The sequence below is a fragment of the Heliconius melpomene genome, chromosome 6 (genome assembly GCF_056956725.1).
Source record: "Heliconius melpomene rosina isolate 202511_hmr_F chromosome 6, ASM5695672v1, whole genome shotgun sequence".
In the NCBI taxonomy this organism is placed as follows: Eukaryota; Metazoa; Arthropoda; class Insecta; order Lepidoptera; family Nymphalidae; genus Heliconius; species Heliconius melpomene.
In genome coordinates, this window is record NC_140394.1 from 5,329,690 (window position 1) to 5,356,217 (window position 26,528).

At 29.9% G+C, this 26,528-nt stretch overlaps 1 protein-coding gene across 1 annotated transcript; it reads left to right on the forward strand.

Moving 5' to 3' along the window:
- The first annotated feature begins 283 nt into the window (after positions 1–283).
- On the forward strand, positions 284–21,815 carry LOC146538183 (uncharacterized). Its single transcript, XM_085186749.1, has 5 exons — positions 284–569; positions 15,657–15,872; positions 15,969–19,091; positions 19,397–19,689; positions 20,515–21,815. The coding sequence occupies exons 2-5, from the start codon at positions 15,716–15,718 to the stop codon at positions 21,082–21,084; spliced, it is 4,143 nt and encodes a 1,380-aa protein (XP_085042875.1). The 5' UTR covers positions 284–569; positions 15,657–15,715; the 3' UTR covers positions 21,085–21,815.
- Positions 21,816–26,528: the final 4,713 nt, after the last annotated feature.

The following is a 26,528-nucleotide window of genomic DNA, read 5'->3' on the forward strand; positions in this document are numbered from 1 at the left end:
TTGCCACTCAACACACCATAAAATGAAAATTCATGAAAATTCAGCGGAGTGTCTTAACACTAGGTTCCGTCTGCCGGACAGCATCTAACATTACATTGGCATATTACGTAATTTTTGTGTAAAATTAAAAATTTCATGAAGAACAAAACAATCCTTGTGCAAAGTGCACACATCCAGGTCACCGCAGTACCAACTCGCGAGAACACATTAGCGGGGACTTCAAACCAATCAAGAACACAGGCTCGTTCGCGTTCGCGTAACGCGTGTACGACGTTGGTAATTTATTAGCGTTTATTCCCATACAGCAATCTGTAGGAATGCCGTCCTATTACGCAGACTCCGTGGAGATCGTTCATCCAGTGAGCTGCGGGAGTGGGGACGCGACGGTCGCTCCAGAAGCTCTGAACCCACTTCCGGAACTATCGGCGAGATCTCGCCAGTGCCGGTACGAAAGTGCGTTTTGGACTGTTTTTCAAGTTATTTTTGGCTCTGCCCATGTTTTACAACGTTGACTGTGATCTGGTGGCATTATGGAATTTAGTTTGATTTTTATGCAGCTAGGAATATTGGTAAGTTGTGTTTTTTTTAGTTTGGAGTTCTTTATTGTTTTTTGAAAGAGTTGTGTGAAGAAAAAGTTTGTATAGCTTAGTTTGTTTAAGTTAAGTTTAATTATTGTTATTTAAAAATAATTTTAGTGTATATTAGATTTTTATTTTAGTTTTAAAATAAGTATAATTTAAAAATTATAGCAATATTTTAATGAATACTTTGAAAATGCTTCAAAATAACGACTACAATTGCACTTAAAGCATATGTTAGTGCCATACATATAAGCAAAACATATTTTTTAGCTTTATTTCTTACCTAGAGTCATTTCGTTTCATAAAGAAAATAAATAGAAAAATCTTATCAACTTTTATTTACTTGCCTTGTTTAACACCACTCAACGGGCTTCCATCCATAATTCTTAGCGAGCCGTTTGTAGATATTTCAAATTCGACAAGCCCGTCGTTCAGCACTTCTCGGCGGTCGTTTATCTCTCGAGAAGGATAAGCACCATTTGTTAGATTCAAGCGAAAACACCACGAAGATATTTTATTAAACTTTTTTTTGTTTACATAACTTGCTTTTTTCCATTCATTTTCACTCAATTTATTTGAGAAATCAATGGAGTTTTTATTATTTAGTGCGGAGAAATTCTTGGTATACAGATATTCAATTAGATCGGTCTTAAGAATAGTAGAATAAGATGTCGTACTTATAAAAGTACTTGTTAAACGGTCGTAAGCACTCGTGCGAATCAAAATAAAATTCTTTCGCACGAATGCCATCTGCGCTTGCAGAACAGGGTACAGCATTCATTACTTAAATATATTATTATACTTTAAGCTATAGAAGATATATGCCATTATGACTCTAAGCTCATTTTGTATTATTTTTTTTATATAGTAAGGTAGCCCGAGTTAACATACTCTTACAACACTTTGCGCCGAATTTTTCGAGATTGCTTGTTGAGTGCTGGAACTCAAACCGCGCTTTTGCCTTAGTGCCAGAACGAAGAAATTAAAATTAATAAATAATACTTAATTCTTTATTCTTATTAATAATAATAATTCAAAATTATACACATTAATTGCTATATAAATAGCTGATTCTACCCATTACAACGAATGAAAAATATAACCTACTCTAACAATACGAACTATAAATTCTTTTCACTAGGAAATGGCTGTGTTTACTTACGGCAAATGAGCTATTTAAATATTTATTACGTACTACTGAAATTAACAGAAGCTCTACGCAGTATGTAGAAGCAAGTCTTTGTGCAATCTTAAGTTTGTTATAATATAGCGTTTCACATACCCTTATTTGACGAAGGTCAACCCTCTAACTTTACTCGTGTTATATGATGGATAGTTTGTTGTTCGTATGTTTAATAAATATTTTTATGTCTAACAAATATAAGGATGCCATGCTGACCACATATAAATACTATGCATAAATGTAAGTTCATATTCATAGCAAATTCATATTTTTAAATTTTAAATTCGTTCAAGTTACAAAAATTTTAATTAATTTTTTTATTCGAAATATACTACTAAATAAAACCGTTGTAGCGCAGCGGCAAAGGGTGTGACTGTAACGAGATGGTTGTGGATTCGATCCCCACTCGAGTGAAATATTTATTTACGTTTATATTTCCATTTCTTCGCTCTGGTGTCGAGGAAAATCGCGGCGTTGAGTTCTGCCACTCAACACGCAATGCCTCCAGAATTCGGCAGAAAGTGAGAAACGGAGTGTCTTATCACTAGGTTCCCTCTGCCTACCTTGTTGTGTGCGGGATACAGCATGAAGCTGATAAAAAAACTACTAAATGAATAAGCCTAAATTTATTTTTTCAGCATTTATGACTGGCAACATTTCGAAATTGATTGTTTGAAAAGTAAAACTTATGTATGGTTATATACATGGTTACATTTTTCAATTTTATAACATTAAAATAAGCAAAAATAAATATCGATTTTAATACTGATTTTAAGGACAAATTTTAAATATCAATTTTCGTTAATTAAACCTTATTAATATATCTGTTTGGAACTATTTAAAATATTATTTTTTACTTTTTGGTTCTTGTTTTATTTTTGAATATAAATTATAAAATAGTCAATATTATGTAGTTTTAAAGACATTTTTTAAACAATAACTTTTATTTACTTTTAGGTTTAGTTAGACTATTTTTATAAATTGCTGTACTGACACATCAGCATATTCTCGTCTACTGCTGAACGAAGGTCAAGAAAAAATAACAAAGTAAATATATATCTCTCTCTTTCCCAGTGAAAAAAATGATATAGCATTGAAATAAAATTTACAAATTATTTAATCTCTTTTATTTATTTTTCAATTAAAATTTTTTTAAAAGAATTTTATATAGACATAGAGTTCGTTAAGAAAATGTTATTATTAAAGCCGTAATGAAAAATATTTCAGCAATATTAAAATATTTTTCTTTTCAACCAAATTAATGGTCTAGCATAAATGAATGTATCTTCCTGCCAAATGAATCTGGCTCGAAATTGACCTGGTTACTTCTTGCTTTCAAAGTTTCAATATATTAAGGTTAAAAAAATTAGAAAAAATCTTTTAAAAATTAGTATCTATTTAGCTAGTATTTAAGTTGTTTACTTCGTCGAAATTTATTTTAAACAAGATTCATAATTATAATGATTGACGGTCCGACCTCATTAGCTTGATTTAAAGCTCATTAAAATAAAATTTGCATATATTTCATTAATAATGAAATATATAAAATTTTATATATAAAACGGGAATTAAATTATTTAAGGTGAAGTTAAGTTGTGACTCAGTGGTACAATTGTGTGACTGTAACGTGACAGTTGTGGGTTCGATTCCCGTCTGAGGTAATAAAAGTAATATTATTTATTACCATACTGTAGCAATTGGCGCTCCATTCTCTCTGACTATCCTACTAAGTTAGTTAAATAGTATTGTCATTTCTTGGCTTCAGCACCAAGGCAAAAGTCAGAAATCGGCAAAAGGGGGGGCTAAATGTCTTAACACTAAGTTCACTTTGTCTAATGGCATGGCAATGGCAATTACGTGATGACATAAACAGTTTAGAGAAAATAAGAATACAATAATAATATTTAATTTAACTTGATTACGAAATAATAACATGATATCTGACACTAATTTGTGAGAATTGAATAACAGCGGATGGGACAGACCAGGCCATTGTCCTATCCCATAGTGTTATCTGATATTTTGTGAGAGGAGAAGCTTCTGTCGTGGTGCGGAAGCTGTCGTCCTCAATTTTATTGCGGCAACGACAAGCGTAGGTACCTACGAGTACGTCCCCGCAGTAATATTGCTTCCATAGCTTACGTTCGTAAACAAAACGCCACAGTCGGCAAAATATAGAGCAATTTAGTAAAATTCCTTCGTTTCTTTTTTTTTTTGAGGAATATTAAAGTCATTTGTTCTATAGTTTTGTTGATATTTGAATCGAAATGTCTCTTATAAGGAAGGTTTCAAGTATTATTTCAATTTCTGTTTAATTTCATAATTTGTGATGAGAATTATTTTTGGTTATAATAGAACTGAATAGTGCTATTTTTTTTTTAATTGAACCACATTAGATATCATTGATACCTATCAAGCTTAAATTAATATCAAATATTCATATCTATGGTATAATATGAAATTACGCGAATTACTAGCGGCACAAGGGTGTGACTGTAATGCGACGGTTGTCGGTTCGATTCCCACTCGAGGAAGTGAAATATTTATTTACGTTTATGTTCCATTTCTTCACTCTAGTGTCGAGGCAAAGCAGGCGTTGAGTTCTGCCCCTCAACACGCAATGACTCCAGAATTCGGCAGAGAGTGGGGAACGGAGTGTCTTAACACTAGGTTCCCTCTGCCTACCCTGCTGTGTGCGGGATACAGCGTGATCTTTTTCTTTTTTTTTCAGAATAAAATAAGTCTACATTTTATAGAAAATTTTTGTTTTAAAACTACAAAAAAAGCGAACACTAGTACACGATAAGGGACAAAACCATCATTCAAAAACAATAAATCTACCGCATATAAAACGCGACGTACAATTTATTTCAGTTTTACGCTCACTGCATAAAATTTAATCTATGTGGGTGGTCTCATGGGCATAATTTATTAGATTCCTTATCCACTAAGAGTGGGAACAAAGGAGTAAAAAATGAAAGTAATATAATGATTAAGCTTTGTGGTAGTTAATGTAACTACCTTAGACTCGTATGTAGGTATGTTATATAAATGTGTAGTATGTGAAATGAGAATATACTAATTTGTTTAATATGAGGCTCGGGTTCGATTCCAATTCGGTGTAATGAATTATTATGTTTTAATATTTTCGTTTCTTCGGTTTTTGTACTAAGGCAAGTAAGTAATGCTTCGAAGATTCGGTAGAAAGTGGGGAAAGGAATGTCTTAACTCTAGGTTCCCTGTGCCTAGTCTGCGTGAAACTGAAAGAAAATGCTTAATACGAATATCTTTCGTATATAAATTTTCTTCTAGAATTATCGACAGAAATAATTCCTACGCAATATACATATCATGTTAATAGAAGATTAAATTCTGAAAATTAAATATACGAGATATGACCGTAATGTATTACATTATACATATGTATATCTTATTTTATAATGTACAGTGTACATCTCGAATGTGAACTACTTCATATTTTTTTTATACTTGTAAATGTTAGTTTATATGGAAAGAAATATCATGTTTATGATATACTAGTCGTCGCTCGCTACTTTGTTTGGACTTTAAGATGTAAGTACAATTGGAAATCACGTTTTTTGCGATCCGGTAGGAATTTGCAGATATTTTGTCTTAATGCTCCCCTAAACTCCCTAACCTACCTAGATGCCAAATATAATGAATATATTATTTATAATACAAGCATATTTTTACTTAATATTTCGAAATTCTGAAATTATAGCAAAATAAATAAAATCAAAGTATGTAACGAATTAGACAAATATTTAATAGAAAAGATTCGGAATTTTTATTAGGATATTTTTTTAGTCTACCAGACACGAGAAGGTCTTTGTTTTTATCTTTCTTGATGTAAGATCGATAATCGCGATAGGCAGCCCGACGTTTCCTACGAAGCCTTACATGTCACCTGCGCACCTATTTTGCACCTTTATTAACGTTTACTACGGTAAAAGTTGCTTAAACTAACAAATAACTAATAATACAAGCTTAGCAGCAAGCTTCTGTGGCTGCTTTGTGCCTAAACTAGTGTCGAAATTCTCCGTGCACTGCCTACCTCCCGAATTCAAGACGGAACTCATTTGTCTTATCTGAGGAGAAAATTGAAAATAATAAATTCCCCCAAGTAAGAATCGAACCCGTAGTCATCATGTTTACTTATTCAGATGTTGCCCCACTCCGCGAAAATGGCCTAAATGCTTTTTTTATTCATTTTCATATAAAATATTTCTAAACCTATTGTAAGTCTATTATAGGTACCTACCATATGCAAACATGTCAATACTTTTTGCTCCAAATAAAATTTACCTTTACACCCAAAATTCATTCGGGTGAATTCATCCGTTTCGTGATTGAATAACAAATATCAATCAAAACTTTTATATTTGTAATTTAATAGATATATTGATATTGCTGTCTTACTTTGACAGTTAGAAGTTAATAAAAATAAATGTTTTATCAATATTGTTTAATATATAAGTAAAATGTAGAATTTTATAAAATTTATGAACGTCTAAGGGGCTCCTCTCTAACTAACCAAATTCTAAACGATTCTACAGTATCGCTATCAAAGTCTGTTCTAAAAATCATTCTAGACAGATTCAGAAGTTTTAGCAACTATAGAAGGATATATCAATATTAAACACTACTAAATCATGTACTTTCTTCTATCGTGCACAATTAAACTGTCGGTCTTTTAAAATAAAACAATATAATATAAAAATTAAATTAAATCAGATTCACGCCCTATCCTGCGCACAGTAGGGTAGGCAGAGGGAACCTAGTGATAAAACACTTCGTTCCCTATTATCCCCCGAATTTTGGAGGCATTGCACGTTGAGTGGCGCGATTTCAAAGACGACACCAGTTCCTTCGACACCAGAGCGAAGAAATGAAAATATAAATTGAAAATAAATATTTCATTACCTCGAATAAGAATCGAACCCACAACCAGTCGCGTTTACAGCCACTTGTGCACCTGCGCCACGACTGGCCATAAATAAGAATATATGTAATTTTATTTACCATGTCCTTGTATAGAAAAGTTATTAAATAAATTTGAAAGATAAGCAAAAACACATTGCCAAGTCAGAACTAGGAAAATAAAATCAAAAGTTTGAAAGTTTATAAGGAAACTTAGAAAATTTTCAGGAAAATGGAACTTAAGTCTTTCAATTGCATCACCGTTGATGTTACAATCTGCTAGAGTAAATATGACACAATATGAGAGTCGAGCTTGATTTTAAATTAAGTAGCAAGAAAACCAATTTACTTTAACTGAATTTCATTTATTTTCAACGAAATCAAATAAAAGAAGACAATATTAGTTTACGTTTAGTTAAATAGCGAACGTCTATTTAACTTGGTTAAATCGGGTAGTGTCTGAAATGTAAGGCAAGATCGCCTGGAACGAGCTAGAGCTACCAATTAATTACCGACAAATTAAATATTATCATTGTCAATATTATGTAAATTGTTATTTAATTGTTTTATGTTAGTTTTTCTCAAATATCGTCTTTGCGCTGCTAGTGTTAAGACACTCCGTTCCTTATTTTCCACTGTATTTTTCGAGGCATTGCTTGTTGAGTGGCGGAACTCAACGCTGGTTTATGCTTTAATGTCACAGCGAAGGAATTAAAATATTAATAAATTTCTAAAATATTAAAAAAATTGTTCCTTCGAGAATCGAACCCACAATCGTCCCGTTACAGTCACACACTTGTGCGCCTGCACGATGACGGCCTCAAGCTTCTTCTCACAAAGCTTTAGATACATATAACTAATTCCTTATAACCATTTGAGTTACTAAATTAGTAAAACTGTCTTAAAACTAACAATCACATTAAAAAAAATTATAATAATCTTTAAAAAAAAAACACATAAACTTGCCATTTTCGTTTTACATATATTTTTTAATGAATATATTTTCCAAATAAAAACAAATTTCAAGCATCTTTCCCTATTTTTAAACATATTCCTGCTCAATAAATGTTAAAATAACGACAGCATACGCTTGAAGTAAATAACTAATTAATAATAATAAAACGTAAATTATATTAGATATTTTGAAAATGAAATAAAGATAAATTATATCGTAAACCCACTTGTTCTTGTAATTATAATAAAGTGCTATAATATTTTCACTGTATGAGTGTATGGAAGAAAATTAATTGGCCTACATTTGCAAGTAGATTACTAACCTAAGGGCCCTAGGGACGGGCCATTTGTCAATGTAATCATCTTTTCATGGGCCTGAGTAGGTACTATCGCAGAAACACAGTTAAGATACCGCAGCTATCAAATAGGATTGTGGGGACCTACGTACTATGAAATATTATATAGGACATTGATTAAAACAGTAATAATTCTGGGATGAAGAAGATCGATCGGCTTAATTACGGCATTAATAACGTATGGTATTCTGCTTAATTATAATTAATTATAGATTATTAATAGCTGAGTATATTTGATACTAGTCTATTGAATTTCATTTGCTTGGAAAAATATATAGGTTAGAATATTTTTGATTGAGGACTTTAGATAGCTTAGGTAAATGTTTAGGGCTATCGTGGTGTCGGGTTTACAAGGGTGCCATTGTAAACGATGGGATTGTGGGTTCAATTCTCAATCGGAGGGAAAAAATATTTCATATTTTCATTTCCTAGCTCTAGTGAAAGCTCGGCTTGGAGTTTTGCCACTCAACACGCAATACCTCCAAATTTCATTGGAAAGTAGAGTGACAGAGTGTTTTAACACTAGGTAAAGCTAAAAATGTTAGAATATCAAACAATTCATGAATATATTATATTTTTTTATTCACTTTCCTTTTTATAACTGTGGGACATATTTAAGTAGAATTCATGAGTACAAACCAACAATATACAATTTCGGCTTCAGTGTACGGTTATTATTTATGAATATGAATTTCGCAAGTAGAGCATTAATTCTCCACATAATATTTTCATGTGTCATTGTTAGATATGTGACGACCACCGAAAAGAAAGAATTTTTAGGTCACAATACAATGTGATGCTTGCCATACCATGCTTCTTGATTAAAATGTAGCAGAAATAATTGTTTTAGACAAAATATTTCTATTTCTATGAAAGTAAGAAAATCTTATTATATTCTCTAACAAAAAAAAGCGATAATGAAAGGTATAATAAATATTTCTATAGGCTACTTTTGTTATGTATATAACTGAGAGATGCAAATCTAATTAGTTCTATTTTCTTTATTTTTCTTTGTATTATATTTTAATTTATTAAAGCAAACGCATTATTAACGGAGTTGCTTGCCTACGAAGCAGAAATATGCTAATTAGATCTTCAACGTTAACTATACATTTGACTGTAAACTTTCTTTTAAAACTATTTAAAAAAAATATACATATATAAAACAAAATCGTACAGATAATACTATGTTATTATATTATGTTTATAATACTCGTCTCTATACTATACAATACATATACAGTGGTGGGTAATAGTAGAGTAAAATATATAGGAATAGGAGCTCCCAATATAGCATAGCTACCTTCCATAAAAAGCATCCATGCATAAAACCTTGGCTTCAAAGTAACTAAAACTATACTTAATAGTTAATTTTACGTATTACATTGAAAATAAGTACTAATAATAATTGATTTTTATATTACTTTGAAGCAATTAATATTTATAATATTGACGATTAAATATTTTCGATATATTGTTTTTCTAGAACAACGTCCAGTTTATTACTTGTACATAGCATTTTAACTCTTATTGTCATTATGTATATGCTTATGAATATTTTTTGCGTAATTTTTGAAAAATATTTCCATTTTGCCTCTCCTTCTCTTTGCTAAATTATGTACTCCGCCGTCAGCACAATCTTCGCTAAAAGGAGTACAAAGTTATTGCTTCACATATTAAGATAATATATAACAATAGTAATATAATATTTTAAATTCTTATTCTTAGTATGTTTCAAAACATAAATAGTACATGAAAGCTAATAAACTACATAACACTGTTTTAGTTTTATGAGCGTTGAGCCCGTTGAGTCCGCCATTTTATTTATTGGAATATGAAATAGTTTTATTGAAATAGCAAATTCGTTTATGCCGAGTTACCCCTTAGTGTTTGTTGTTTCTATTCACGTTATTTGTTTTATCTTTCGCCTTAGCCTCATAGAAGAATTGAATCATATTTTTTCCATAATGCGGGATACAGGTGAAACCAAATATATATATAATATTTTTGGTTTCACCCTGCATCCCGCCCATGGCAGGTTAGGCAGAGGGAATCTGGGAATATAGTGTCAGCGCACTCCGTTTCATTAAGACACTTCCGTCCTGAATTCTGAAGACATTGTGTTGAGAGACAAAATTCAACTCCGAGCTTTGCGTCGTTACCAGAGCGATGAAATGAAAATATTAAATGTACTATTTTCTCGAGTGAGAATCGAATCCATAACCTGTCGCGCTAATGGTCACATGCTTGTCGTTTGCATCCCTACGCCAGGACTATCCTTGTTTAATATTTATAGAGCATCAATAATTGCGCATAAAAGGTATCTAATATTAAAGCTGATGTACCTAATTAATTATCGACATGTAGAAATATTCTTTGTAAAATTTTTAATAGGCAACGACTTTTACGTCGTTCAATTTTATAGTAATTAGCGTTTTAATATATAACTATGAGTTTCAGTCGTGAATCAGAGCGTGGGACTGTAAACGCGACAAGATCCATTCCCATTCGAGAAAATAAACTATTTAATATTTTCATTTCTTCGGTCTGGCGTGAGCTAAAGCGCGACGTTGAGTTCCGCCACTTAACATGAAATGTGGGAAGCGGAGTGTCATAACACTAGCGTGAAAGTGAACAAAAATTGGTTTGTAGTTTCCTTAGGGACTGTAGAGCAGTTTCAGGAGAAGATTTTAAATGAAATTATGGGGGCTACAAATATTATAATACAAGCAATAATGGTAAAAATGTTTATTAAACATGAGTTATTTTGCAAGCGCTACGCTTTATTGAGTCAATAAAGATTCTTTTTTTGCGAGCATTTTTTGTTCTTCATAAATTCCATTGTTGTTTGTATTTTTTTATTGTAATTTAAATGAATAGTTTTAACAAGTTAAACACTTTCATACAACTTTTATATAATATAACATAATAGGTTATATTTGACGTATCTATAGTGATTATGGCTTTAGAAAAAAATAAACATGTTTAATATTTAAATGTACACAGAAAGACTGTCACAAAACTCAAATTGAGTTTTTGTAGTACAAAAATCTAACTGACTACTTATAATGACATACTATTTTTTATTATTTTTGATATTTTAAATTATTTCTAGAGAGAACTACTTCATTCATGCTGTAACAACCATAATATTTTTAATTAATGATAAGTGGATCCACTTTAGGCTTACAAATTCATCTATTCGAATTCTTTTCTAGTTGCCATTAAAGTCACGTTATACAATGACTAATTACAAAACATTCTGAGTTCTAAAGTTCTATAGTTTATTTTGTAAAATAAAAACTAGAGAACCAGAGAACTTTGACGATTTTTTGAATAATAATTAGCTTGGTTTCATTTTTAATCCTAGTACTTACAAAAACTCATTGTTAGCTTCATTGTCGAAAGTATATTTTTGCTGATATCAATTTTATAACATCGAAGGCAATTTGGATATGTATTTAGGAGGAAATTAAGTACTTAATATTTTAATTTCCCCGCTCTCGTAACGAGGCAAAGCGCGGCGTTGAATTTCGCCACCCAACATGCAATTCCTCCAGAGTTCGGCAGAAAGTGGGAAATGAATGTTGTCTAGCAACGGCCATTTCCCACTTTCCGTTGAGACAGTACAGTCAGAGAGTATATACAGGTATCTAGTGTTACGACACCACATACCCGACATACCGCCGAATTTTTTAAGGCATTTTCGAATGGCAGAACTCAACGCTGGGTCTGGGACACGCTTTTCCCTTAGAACCAGAGCAAAAAAATATTATGAATATTATGAAATATTATAAAATATCATGAAATATTATAAAATATTATGAAATAATAATTAATTTCCTCGAGTAGGAATCGAAGCCACAACATTATGCTCTTGCGCCACAAGGGCTTGACAAGCTCATATTAACAATTATACTTTCTCTTTCATTATTATCACCCTTATATATTTTCATTAACATTCCTTTTCTCGTGAGCCTTTGTGTAACGGTCAACTTGTTAAGAAGATTTCGAGGTCCCTATTTCTCAATATGTCATTAAGAAGCTTGCTCGAGTAAAAGGAAAGAAGATTAGGAGTAAATATATAATACTTCTTAAAACTATTTAGTACCAGAAATATTTTTAAAAAGTCAGCAATTAAAGAAGACTTTGAAAGGAAATTACGAGTTAGAACTATCCTTTTTTAAATATTTTTAGCTCGAGTGGGGATCGAAACTACGCATGAATGTCGATTATCTACTTAACATAGACAATGAATAAAAATCCTAGGGATATATCTTATTTATCCAATATAATTAAAGAAAAATATAATTTGAATAATACCAAAAACATATCAAATAACGAAAAGTGGAACTAAGCTATCCATCAACGGCGCAATATCTGTCAATAATAATTCATTTATTATCGTTCGTCGTATCGGCTTGCATCACTGATGACTAATATATGTATAGAAATTTACGAATGGAATTGTGACAATTCTTCAAATTATAGATCTAATACTTATTTATTATATTATATACTTATTATTTTATCCGATAAAAAGATATTTAAGGTCAGGTGCATAATGTGACTGTAAACGTGAAAGGTTGTGGGTTCTATTCCCACTTGAGGAGATAAATTGTTTAATATATTACTTTCCTTGTTCTTGTAATGAGGCTATTAGGCAACATTGAAAATTTCCATTGAACACGAAATTACTCCAGATATAGAAAACCGAGGAAAGGAAGTGTTTTATTGAGGACAGAGTGTCTCAACTCCCCTCTGCGGACCCTGCGAATGTTCGAGATACAGCGTCAAGCTAAAAAAAGATATTTGTCATGAAATTAAGTACCTATTTATAAATATGTAGAACATTAGTTCGTAGCACCATTTTCTAAATTGCAATATTATTTTTTATGTAATAATGCTTGTGTATGTAAAGGGCAAAATCCATTAATGATGCTAACGTGATTATTTGTATTATGTAATATAAAAGCGTAATAATTACATTGTAACCAAATTACTGACTGTGAAACTGACGAGTAGAAAATAACATTAGTGTAATTAACATAAACCTACCTATTTAGGTATTCCTGCTGTAATAAATAAGACTAGTTAAAATTTTATCCTCTATTATTTTTTAAGAAGGAGTGAGTTAATCATAAAAATGTGCGTTCTTTAGCATTAATATATAATAACCATTTGAGTTAAATTTCTTAAAATTTACATCTTTATATATACATCACTTATCAATAATATAAAATATATTTAAGGATTACCTAATTCTCGCATTTTTTAATTATATATATTACATGATATTTTATATACGATCCAAGAAGACTTTAACAATAAATAAATATATAAAAATCACGCGTAGCAAAAAGCCAGCCATTATGGAAAACAGTTTGTTTGTTGTGGATATTAAATACTTAAATCTAGCAAGCTATATTTACATTCTTAATTTTATATTAAACTATATTTAACCCTCACATAATGTCTCTTTTATTTTTATCTTCAATTTTCCAATGATGAATAGAGAAAATACTTCTTTGAAAGTTTTTATCGGGCTACTGCTCTTGGGAATGTTAAGCTTCAAAGTACATATTTTTCTCAGTGTTTTCTTGATAAATATATTTTCCATTTTGATTAAAATATAATATTTTATTTAATTATTCATTCACAGAAAAGGCTAATCCTCTAATTCCTTTATTTATCTTGTATCATTTCCAATGTAGTAAAATTATTCATTGAAGTTTTTAATATCATATTTTATAAATGTGTAGGTTGTTTATTATTTAAATATTTATTATAACTGAGGCCGTCTTGGCGCAGCGACGCGAAGTTGTGGGTTCGATCTCTGAATGAGTGAATTATTTCTATTTTTCTCTGGCTACAATGCAAAACACGGCGTTGACTTCCGCCAATCAACACACAAAATATCTAAAATTGGGAGAAAAGTAGAAAATGCTATGTTTTAACATTAGATTCTTCCTGCCGACCCTGCTATATGCAGGATACAAAAGTCCATACCTATATTATAAATTCGAAAGTAACTCTGTCTGTCTGTCTGTCTTTTACGCAATCAGGGCTAAACCGTTAATTTAATTGTGATAAAATACTCATATAGAGATACTTGAGGGTACCGGGATGAACATAGGATACTTTTTTTTTCTCATATTTGTAATATTTTCGATATATACCAATATATTAAAATAATTAATTTGACAAGCAATTTATTCCGCCATGTTAATAACAATCGTCGCTACGCGTTGCTAAGCAACGGCTTGCAAAGTTTGTTGTTTTAAGAAAACGTCACCCAAAGTGAGTTTGCTTAATACATACATGGCGCGCGCCGATATAGATTTGTATACATTAACAAAAATTAGATGATTTCTATAATTTGATATTCATCCTTATGAAAATAAATATAATAGTCACTTTTAGCATTTCATCTAGATGGAAATTATAGTTTACTGTACAACATTCTAATAAATAATTAAGATATCACCGATTCCAAATGACTTAGCCTACGAGTGGTATAGTATGAGTATGACTGACGCGAACGGGCAGATGACATTGATGATTTTGTAAATCTATATATATATAAAATCGAAAGGTCACTCACTCATCACGAAATCTCAGAAACTACATGTGCTAGGAATCTGAAATTTTGCATAGGAGTTACTTATAGGACGTAGGTGCTCGCTAAGACGGGAATTTGCAATATTCGACTTCTAAGGGGTTGTTTTTGGGGTCGAAAGTTTGTATGAAACTTCGTTACTACAAATGCTAGGAGTCTCAAATTTTGCATAGACGTCACTAGGAAGTAGTCATGGAGACAGAAATTAATAATAACATAGTTCACGCGGGTGTAACCGCGAGCGGGCCGCTAGTTTTTATATATTTTCGAATTACTATTATTTTTGATGTAATTATTTGCTGCTTATAATTAATTTATCTCAGTTCGGTTATCCATACCGATGTTATACACTTAAAATATCGTAATTTTAATCATTTGGGATTTTATTTAATATTGTTTGCAAAAATTAATAATTATTTAATATAGAAAAATGTTTAGTACGCGCGTACGACAAACTTTAGGTACTTTTTCTAATATTAAGAATTTCCTTTAGTTACTTTTACTTCTTTTGTTTGTTCATTTCGGTTACTCAGATATTTTTTCTAATAATAAATCTCCACTTATTATTATTTTTTAACTTATTTTAATTATTTAGGCTTATATTTTCGCGGGCGTAGCCGCGTCCGGGCCCACTAGTATTCTTATAAATACATCGTATGTTTATTGTTGAGTCAAAGCATTAAATCGACAATTGACTTAAGACTTTTTTTTTCATAATATAAATAATACAATGAACATTAATAAACAACGCAACAGCCAATCCTTAGAAACGACAACTAATAAAGTCTCTTCGTGGTACTATACATAAATAACTTATACTTTAGTTCACTCACATAAAATGATTTATCCTGTATATTGCAAGCACGTTTCTTTGTAAATGGCTTCTAAAAATAGGAAACATTTTCAAAGTAATCTTGTCTGTATTATAATCATAAAATTAATATTTGTAAATTGAGTTTTACTTTTTTAAATTACAATGAACAGTGTAACAACTATAAATATAATTATTTTATTTGTTTTAGATATCAAGCTGGCAAAAAATTGATAATTTAAGTGGAAAATGTTATTGAAATGATGATTTATGAACATGGGCATATTTATCCGATCACACATTGCGAAATGTGGTGTTTTAGCCTTTTTTATAATTGTCCATATTCCGATACTGCAAGGCGAAGAACAATCAAAGTGCCCGAGCTTAGCAGAGAACCCTATCTGTCCCTGTTATACATTTAAAGAAGGTAAGTTTAAAAAAATATGTAAAAAATTATGTTTTAATAATAATACTGTTAATAATAAAAAATCTTGTATTTTTTAATACATTAATTTTGTTTCAGATTTATTTTTAGAATGCCCTAGTGCTACTCCAAGTGTTGTAAAGAATATTTTGACCAAAATAAAAGGAACTATACATTCTTTGTCTATATATGATTTAGAAAGATCGACAACTGAGTTAAATGCAGATTTTTTCCCTCCCCACATAAAAATTAATAATTTACAGATAACACAATCTGGATTGAGTAAAATAAGCCCCAATGCATTTATATCAATTCGGGCTTCATTAGAATCTTTAAGCATAATCGGCAGTAAATTAAGGAAAATTCCACATGAATCTTTTTTTGAACTGTCTAATATAGAAGCGCTTGACTTTCAACTCAATGACATCAAAGACATCGAAGCACATACTTTTAAGGAACTGAAATTAAAAAAACTTAATTTAAGAGGAAATAAGATAGCAAATATTTCCGAGCATGCATTCCAGGATTTAGATAAAAGTTTGACCGAGTTGGATATGACGGAGAATTATCTGGAAATTTTTCCTTTAGGACCTCTAGGGAATTTAAATAAACTTACCAATGTAAGACTGGCCTGGAATAAAATTAATTCTATACCAGAAAATATAAATACCACTGTACCTAATTTATTAAATTTAGATTTAAGTTCTAATATGTTTACCAAAGTAGAAAAAAACTGGTTTAAAAGTATGCCTAATTTAAAAATGTTAATTTTCTTTAGTAACGAAATTCAATATATAGCCGAAGAAGCTTTTTATTCTTTAGAAAATATAGAAATAATAGACTTAAGTAGAAATAAAATTGTAAATATTGAAAAAAATACGTTTCGAAGAAACATAAATGTACGGTCTATAGATTTAAGTCACAATCATCTTCATTATATTAAAGGTGTTTTTGCTAATTTAAAACATCTCTCCGAAATATTTTTATCTGAAAATAATATTCTTGAAATACCAAATGACGCTTTTAATAATACAATAGGACTAAAGGTTCTTAATTTAGAGCATAACGCTATACAAATACTACGTCCGAGCTGTTTTGATTCTCTACACAATTTAACACAACTTCATATGGGAACAAACTACTTGCAAAAACTTCCAAGAAACATATTTCAATTTAACTGTAAACTTGAAATAGTAAGTTTAGATAATAACCAAATTGAGCAGTTAGATGATTCAATTTTTGGTAATCTAGTATTATTAAAAGAAATAAGATTACAGAATAATAAGCTTAATCACATAAAGCGGAATGTATTTAGTCCATTACCTGAATTACTGGAATTACATTTACAAAATAATATTATAAAAAGTATTGATTCCCATGCTTTTATTACTTTACGCAATCTTCAGCATATTAATTTACAAGGCAATAATTTAACTACAATAGGAGATGTTTTTCCTAATAGAAACTCCTCATTGGTTTCTATACAACTTAGTGCAAATCATTTATCTCTGTTAAAAAATAGTTCTCTTCGAAGCCAAACAAACGTACAAATTATGTGGCTCACTCAGAATAATTTGAAAATTTTAACGTCACATTTATTTCTTGATTTGGTAAACATTCAAAGGCTATACTTAAACAATAACTCCATTGCACACATAGAAAATAAAACATTTATGCATTTAAATAAACTCAAATATTTAGACCTCAGTAACAACAAAATTAATGAATTAAATAATGAAACATTTTATAATTTAGTAACTTTGGAAGAATTGTTATTAAAAAACAATAAAATTAAAATAATATCTAGAGATTCTTTTAAATACTTACATAAATTAAAAATTCTTGATTTGTCTGAAAACGAAATTATTAATATTAACTTTAACATTTCTTCGCTCTCAATAAAACAATTTAGGATAAATCGTAATTTAATTTCTACTATTGAAAAAGATGCACTTCACGCTATGCCAAATTTGAATGAATTGGAAATAAAAAACAATAGATTGCACTGGCAAGATATCATTCAAATTCAAACACCTGGCTTAAAGTCGCTTGTGCTATCTGAAAATAATTTCACAGACCTAGAAAATAAAACATTTTCACATTTGCTATCTCTACAATCATTAACATTGGAAATGTCCAATATATCGCACTTACCTCCGGCTACATTTTTTAAAAATCAAAACTTGTTAAGAGTTAATTTGGCATATAATGACTTAAAAGACCTGCACAAGGATGTTTTTGCTTATACTACTATTTTACAAGATTTGAATCTAAAAGGCAATCATTTTACAGACTTTCCACATGTTGCTTTATTTAATATAACTTCGTTAGAAACGTTAGATCTATGTCACAATGAACTGCAAAGTATGGATTTTTTTAAGTTAGTAGGATTGCATAATTTAAAAACGTTAAATTTATGTAATAATCACATATCTCTCCTTAATGGCTTTAAATCGCCGTCACTGAAAAATTTAATGTCTATTAATTTAAGTCATAATATGATATCAGTTCTCCCACCGAATTTTCTTCAACATTCGATTTCTTTAAAAGACATTGACTTATCTTTCAATTACTTCAAGTATATACCTAGTAATGGCTTATCAGAATCATTTTTTCCAGCTGTCGTATCTTTAAATATTTCTTCAAATTCCATAGAGCAACTGCTTCAAACATATCCTATTAAACAATTTCCGGTTTTAGAAGAATTAATTGTTACTCACACTAATTTAACTATAATTACTAGTAAGGATTTTGAAAATTTTCAGTTTTTAAAGAAATTAATACTAAGTCATAATTCAATAACTCGGCTTTCACCTAGTGCATTTTTAAAGCTGCATAATCTGGAAATACTTGACTTAAGTAGAAATAAACTAGAAAATATTCCTCGGGAAAGATTACAAGGATTATATTCAACTAGAGTTATTAACGTTTCTCGGAATACTATCAGGGAACTGGAAGAATTTACCTCCGACTTACAAAATTTGCAAATCTTGGATCTATCTTTTAATCATATCACAAGAATAACTAAGGACGTGTTTCGAAATCTTTTGAACCTAAATGAACTTTATCTTAGTGATAATTGGCTGTCTTCAATAGCATCTGATGTCTTTTCAAAATTAAAGAAAATAACTTACATAGATTTATCCAGGAATTATTTCGAAAAAATCCAAGTTAAAATGCTGGCATCTCTTGAAATGCAAATAAAGTCGATTGCTTTGAATGGTAAGTTGCATCTTTTTAACATTAACAAAAATGTTTATATTTGTTGTTTTTTATTTGGTCTATATACTATACACTCGACGTTTGAGAGTTCGATTCTCACTGCGCCATTGATTTATCGAAACGGGATTTATGACTAAAAAGAAAATTTATATTTTTTTTTGCTTCACGCCGCATCCCGCATGTAGCATGAACCTAGTGCTAAAACACTCCGGGTTCAGCAAGGAAATGAAAATATTATATACTTGTAATACGCTTCGATGGTGTCTACAAAAATATGTAATACTCGTACTTTTGTTTTTTTACAGAAAACCCACTGACTTGTAATTGCGAATCCCAAGATCTCTGGATATGGATGCGAGATCATTATAAAATTATATTGAAAGGTAGCAACAAATTGCGATGTGAATATCCAGAAGATCTTCATGGGTACAATTTTTTGGGCCTGACTTCACAGAAATTATGTGATGTTCCTGTCGTAATACGTATAGCCATACAGGACATACAGACTTATTCAGTTCTAGTATCTTGGCAGAGTCGCAATCAGACTGGCTTAACTGGATACCACGTAGCTTACTTCAGGGATCAGATGCCAGCAATCGTATGTATTTTACTTAAAATATAAATTGGTTTATAAGTATTTAATTTCTCTCTTTTTTGACTATGGTTTTGTATTTTATTCCTTATTTTTATGATTTAGTTTTCTCTTTAACTGTAGTATTAATAACTTCCACAAACAGGTTTTTGTTTCAATATTATACGTTGTATCATTAATAACTTATTTTAGCAATATTTTATTATTAAATTTTTAGGTAAAAAAATATAATTAGCCTAAAATTAAAAATATATGAATAAAAAACAAAAATAATAATTACATTTTTATTTTAACTGCTTGAATCTATGAAGTTATATATACATGTCATTGTGATCGTAAACAATGATAAAGTATGTCTATATTATATAACTAAAAATAAACAAGTAAATATTACGAACACCATTTTTAATATATATTTACAATTTTAATATTATTACTTACTATAAACTATTCTTTATTGTTTTACATTATATGAAAAAATATTCAAATATCATCTAACAAAAGTATAATTTAATAATGTAAATAGATATATATATTTATATTATGGAGATTGACTATTTTATTAGATATTTGAAAGTTGTGTAATTTGTTACAACTAGGTAGACCAAACATTACACCAAAAATTTGAATACAGCGGCTGTGTATCACTTCAATGGACTATAAAAAATATTTATGTTCCCCGCTCGAGGTTATGTTGTTTGTTCTGTGAATCCGTTTAAATCTTTTATTAACAATGGTTTACACAACCTATAAAGTTTTCTAAAGCTAAGTAGAAATATGTTAGAAAGTATACCCATAAATATATGTAACTATTGTTTATTAATGTCACAGATACGAGGAAAAGTATTGAACTCGACCACCAGAACAACAAGACTAAATCATTTGACGCCAGGAGCGCGGTACCTAATATGCGTGATAGCAATTGGTGATTTCGGGAACAATGTTGTTTCTTCTTTGCCTAATGCAAGAGTAGCTTCCATATCACAAGGAAGTCCAGGAATTAATGTATATGGAGATGAACAAGTTTTTACCAATCTTCGGCCTCTAATGAACGATTCGCATATTAGCAAATGTACTAGCGTCAATACCATTGAAATATTTAGTGCGGCGTTAGACAGTCCGTTCTCCAATACCTATATGGGTATTGCGGAGCTTTTGACGAGAAGGCTTAGTCTGGTAGTAGGCTGTTGCATAGGACTTATAGTTTTCATCGTATTAGTGTCAGTTTTAGGATATATGAAGACAAAGAAACGACCTGTAATCCCAAAGGATGTGATACAGCCCCCACAGTATATCTCTTATGATAACTTCACCACGACCAATGTTGATGTGCAATCTACGGATATAGACATAAATACTATATCTAACAAAACAACATTACAATTTAAGTCGCATGAATGAGCAAAGTAAGGTCTTTTAACGAGTTATACATGTATTCGAATCGAATCTATTGATTCATTATGTACGGGAGATTGTTTTGTTTAAATGATTAACTTTTATAATTTCTTTGTTCTTCAGAATGGGTCTGTAAGTCTGAAAAAGTAGCCATTAACGCTACATATTACTATCAATAACGAAATTTGTGATATATAAAATATTGTTGCAACCAAACTTTGTTAATTTATTATTATTATTAAACATAGTTAATAAGTTTTTAAAGCGCTCGTTTTGTGGCTTTACCAAATTCTATAATACTTTATCGAAGTGTTTTATTTATATTGAAAATATTTCTAATGTCATTTACTCTTTTAATTAATATATTTTTTTAAGCGTATAACGTTTCAACTTCTATGATTGACTAATTAATTAATTGTATCAAAATTGTATAATAATTTTTAAATTTTAAGAAATATATAAAAGATGTATATAAAAACTTGCCAATTTAGAAACGAAATGTATGTACGTAAGCTAATTAAATAAATACATTGTAGTTTAATAACAATAAACACACGAATATTTATTGGATTTTTTTAATACTACAACTAAATTTTAGATTTAAAACATAAGCAAAAATATCATACTTTAGTATACTAAATAATGTAAACTATTGTAAGATTACTGTTTTAAAAATGACAATCCGTTTAATATTATAATTGTAGTGTTGGTAATAAAATGATTAAAATAATAAAATAGTTTTATTCAAATTTCACGCTATATCCCACACACGAGATAGACAGAGCGAACCTAGGAACGTAGTGTTAAGACACTCCGTTCCCATTCAGCCACTTCCGTTCCCCGTTTATAGAACATCATACAACTAAAACAAAAATAATAACAGTATAAAAATATATTACATAATAAGTAAGTATGTAAGTAGTATAGTATCGTAACTTAATATTAGAGAATTAATGACCAAATGATACAGAAAGATTATCTGTAGTGGAGCAGAAAAACTTCTTCATCATTTTATTGTAATTTCCTTTAATATGCATGATATATGGTACCCAACCCTTTCTTATTAAGTGGATTACATAAATTATTCAACGGCAGTCGCATTCGCACTTCTTCCTTTAGTATGATGTACCTAACACCTTCCGTTTCTCTTTCTTTTATTGTTTAGGGTAAATAAAGAATATATGAAAAATATTTTAATTGACACCACATTTAATTTCTTTTTTCAAGAATTTGTTAAGTAAATTAGAATATAAACTTAAATATTAAAATATATACTTAATTTTCTCAAGTGGGAATCAAATCCATCACATACTTACCTGCGCCACAGCTGGCCTCTTAAAAAATCGACAAAAACAAAAATATTAAAAACTTAACTTAACGAATTACCGTTGAGTGTTACATACTAATGTTAATGGATATCGATGATTTGCAACCAAAATAGACACGAGGAAGCAATAGAGCAGGAAACATAAAAAGAAATCATTTGTTTTAGTCATTAATGTCTATTCGTAGAGTAGGCCGACAGACCGCCGTTGTGAAACAGGGTCGTCTGTACCGGACAGCTAGCTATAGCCACTTCCTTTTTTCTCGCTATTGTTTGAAGTAAAAACACAACACTACTCACTCAACTCTTTGAAGTTCAGTGATAAATTGCATCAGGAATCATGGATATCAACATACCGCAGATAAAATAAATATTTATGGCCGATTCGTATACAGTATATTTCAAACTGAAATTGAGAAGTGGATTTTTTTACATATTTAAAATGTATTGTATGTATGCCGTTCGTTTAATATTTTCATATAAAATATGACGGATTGATTGGACTAGTTCATTCAGAAGAATTCGGTATATTGTTTTATTTTTCTATAGCACATTTGTGGAATGTATTACAGTATATTTAAAATTGAAATATACAAGTACTGGTATATATTTAAAATTGAGGCCAGTAGCGGCGCAGGGCACGGTGTGTGACTGTAAACCCTACAGCTTGTGGATTCGATTCCCACTGGAGGAAATTAAATATTTAATATTTTCATTTCTTCGCTCTGGTGTTGAGTTCCGCTACTCAATGTTGCCTCCACAATTCGGCGGAAACTGATTCCCTCTATTAAAGTGAATATACATTTTGATTATCCCAGTCTGTATAGACGAAATAAAAAAAAATAATTATCAAGATATTTAATGCTTAGTTTTTTACACCCTCTTCTATCCACGATAATGACGTTAATAATTGAAAGGGCCAGCCACTTATAACCCAATATAAGCTCTTGTCTTCTCAGTGAGTATATTCGGGTCAAGTGTACACTGATGATGTCAGAAATGACAGCAACTTCATTGTTGGATCTTTATTGTCGTTGTTATTAGTTATTGCATTTTTTTATATTTTCATTCTTATAGATATGTAGACATATATAGTTTGTAAGTAATCTAAAAAAAAATGTTTTAAATATTTTACTGGTATAGAGAACAACTAATATCATAAGAACAAAATTTAAAACAATTGTTTGTGTCTACAATATTCGTATACATATATACGAGTATTGTATTTACAAATTAAACTTTTAGATTTAGACTTTTTCAAGATCTCAGTTAATGAAAATTTAAAAAATATAGTCAATTTATTGACGTACAGGATATTTTATATTCCGTTATTCATGTCAATGTAACCTAGTGTTACAACACTTAGAATGTGTCATCTGTCATATTCAATACTTAATTATTTCCATTTGACCACGCAGGCATAGCCGCAGGCGAAAGTTGGTATTCAAATAAGACTACACACGTAGGATTGTCATTCCATCTTCCAATTGCTAAAGGAAATTACCATCCTAGGCAAATTGACCTCCAAACAATAATATAGCCTACAAGATTGCCAATGTGATGATCAAAGGATTCTATTTGTGTTATTGGAAAACTGAATAGACATTTTCGGGAAAATAACAATGAAATTTAATATTCCTAAAAACAACATCATTTTTTATAATATTCATTCTACTAAAAGTGTATGAGAACTATGTGTTACGAATATTTTAAAATTATTACACATTTCAACATCTGGCAGTCAATATAGATTATTTATAGGGAAAGACAGTGACAAATGATACAATAAAAAAATGAAATATGAAACATCATGAATAATAAGTAAAGGTAATTTATAAAAAAAAATATTAGAAAAAATACCTAATTAATTAAAATGAACAAAAAAAGTAATAAATATTACCTACGATATTATAAATCAGGCTTGTCCGTATCTGGTGCCTGGTATTCCTATTTACGAATACTCTACAAAGGGTCTAAACAAATGAACGTTTGCAATTGAAGAAATTGAATTTTTGAGGTACAAGAAGTAAAAAAAAATATCTACTTTAAATAAAGTATAGATTTTTTATCCTTATCTACCGATACGTTGTAGTTAAACAATTATTTTTAAACCAATTAAAAATAATTGTTTTACATACATCCCTATGAAACAAATTACAATGCGTTCATTTTCCAATTTACCTCGATTTAAAATAAAATATATGGAAATAATTTTGAATATTCCTATTGATGTAAATCTATTTTTTGCTATTCCAAATGAATTATTTACTAGCACACACTGTAGAACACGGGATCGGTACTTATATGAATAATTTTAAAAATTATTATGAAATCTTTTTTAAAGGTTTAAATATGATAGGAGATTCTATTTGATACAAATATTGGAAACATCATTAATAACAATGAATGTTTACAAAATAATTAAATAATGCTTTGACTGTATGTTACAGTTTGGACGTGTCGGTAGATAAATGGTAAAAAAGGAGAAAATAAAATCACATGCCACAATATTCTCTCCGTCTATTAAGCAGAAGTTTAACGTTTAGTCGGAGAGAATATGCACAAATATTGCCTGTTATTAGACTTTTATTCAAATTTTCTAAAGTGTTATAGACACAATTTTTGATTTTCCCACAGGAATACCCTAATTATAAAGGATAATTAATTTCAAGTCAGCGCAAATATAATTATAATCCATCAAATATTTATCCTGTAACAATTTTATTAAACCTCATTGAATGAAATCCAAAAAGGCTGTCAATAAAATATTAATTTAAATTTGTTTAGTTGAAATTATATCTATTATAGCTGTAATGAAGCTAATGTTAGTTTAAATAGGATCTTTTATTTTCACAATTTGTACCTACGCATTTTAAAAATTACTTTTTATATAAATCGGTATATATATTATACATTTTTTTTATCCCTTTTAGACAGTGTATATTTTTAGAGTTCTGTACCTCAAAAGGAATGAAGCAGAATCTTCATAGGATCAAATTGTAGTTCGTCTATAAAAATCATTTATCTTGAGATAGCGAGGAGATATTAAACTGAGATTAATATCAAATATTCAGATCTACGACTATTTCGAGCACTAAAAAGCTTCTAAGTCACGTAAGCAATCAAAACATACGATTGTCTTTGTTACATTTTTGTAATTATTATTATTAGTATATTAAAACCTATAGGGTACCTGGTACCGAACCTTTCTGTAATCGGTCCCTCATAATTGAGGATCGTGGTCAGCATCAGGGTTGCATCTGAAACAGATGATCTGAGTCCACCATCTCTCATAATGTAGTTTGATGAGAATAGAATAGAACAGGCTTAGCGCTTGGACGATTTCCTAGAGGTGCGAGTTCAGATCCCGCTAAGTTCAAAGTTTTATACGTTTTCTAAAAAGTATATTAAATAGTTTCTTAAAACCTTGTAGAATTCAATGTAATACAACTTTTACATCGACGTTAAAATAATTAACGTCATATTATATTATATTTTACTTATAATGATTGTGATCCCAAATAACAATTTCAAATAAATGCGGAAAATAGCAAAACTTTCATTCCTCGCGCCTCTAGGACGTCCCATAGGATCTCCCCCAGGGATATTTAAGAAGAAAAGATGTTTTCCAAAACTATCTCAAATAATCTTAGTAAATGTCGATTACAATTCGTCGAAAACAATCACCGCAGAGAAACTTTTTTGTGTTAGCCAACAGATAAAGTAACAAATAATATTTACTTTACTCGTTATATTGGTTTTATCTAGAATTGGTTGTGCTCGATTCTATTATTTGTTTTCTATTTATATAAGTTTTGAACTTATTATAACAATTATATTAATTTCTCTTATGTTTATGGTGCATTATGGCAAATTGATACAAATATACGGAACGGAACTGTAGTTAATTTTTTAAAAAATGGTAAAATTTTGCTTAGTAAACATTTAAATTAGATTTCTTAAGCTTCACGATATTTTCCGCGCATAGGAAGGTAAGCAGAGTAAACTTGGGAACCTAATGTTAATCCCTTCGCCATTCCGCCGAAATTTCAAAGAATAAATTTAATATTTAAAAAGCGAATTCATTGCATATTAGAATAAATTTCACCTTCAAAAAATTTTATTT

Excerpts from the sequence above, each read along its gene's own strand:
- LOC146538183 (XM_085186749.1), top strand. The coding sequence starts at position 15,716 with ATGAACATGGGCATATTTATCCGATCACACATTGCGAAATGTGGTGTT. Across the intron at positions 15,873-15,968 it reads CTGTTATACATTTAAAGAAG|ATTTATTTTTAGAATGCCCT; the intron begins GTAAGTTTAAAA and ends ATTTTGTTTCAG. Across the intron at positions 19,092-19,396 it reads AAAGTCGATTGCTTTGAATG|AAAACCCACTGACTTGTAAT; the intron begins GTAAGTTGCATC and ends GTTTTTTTACAG.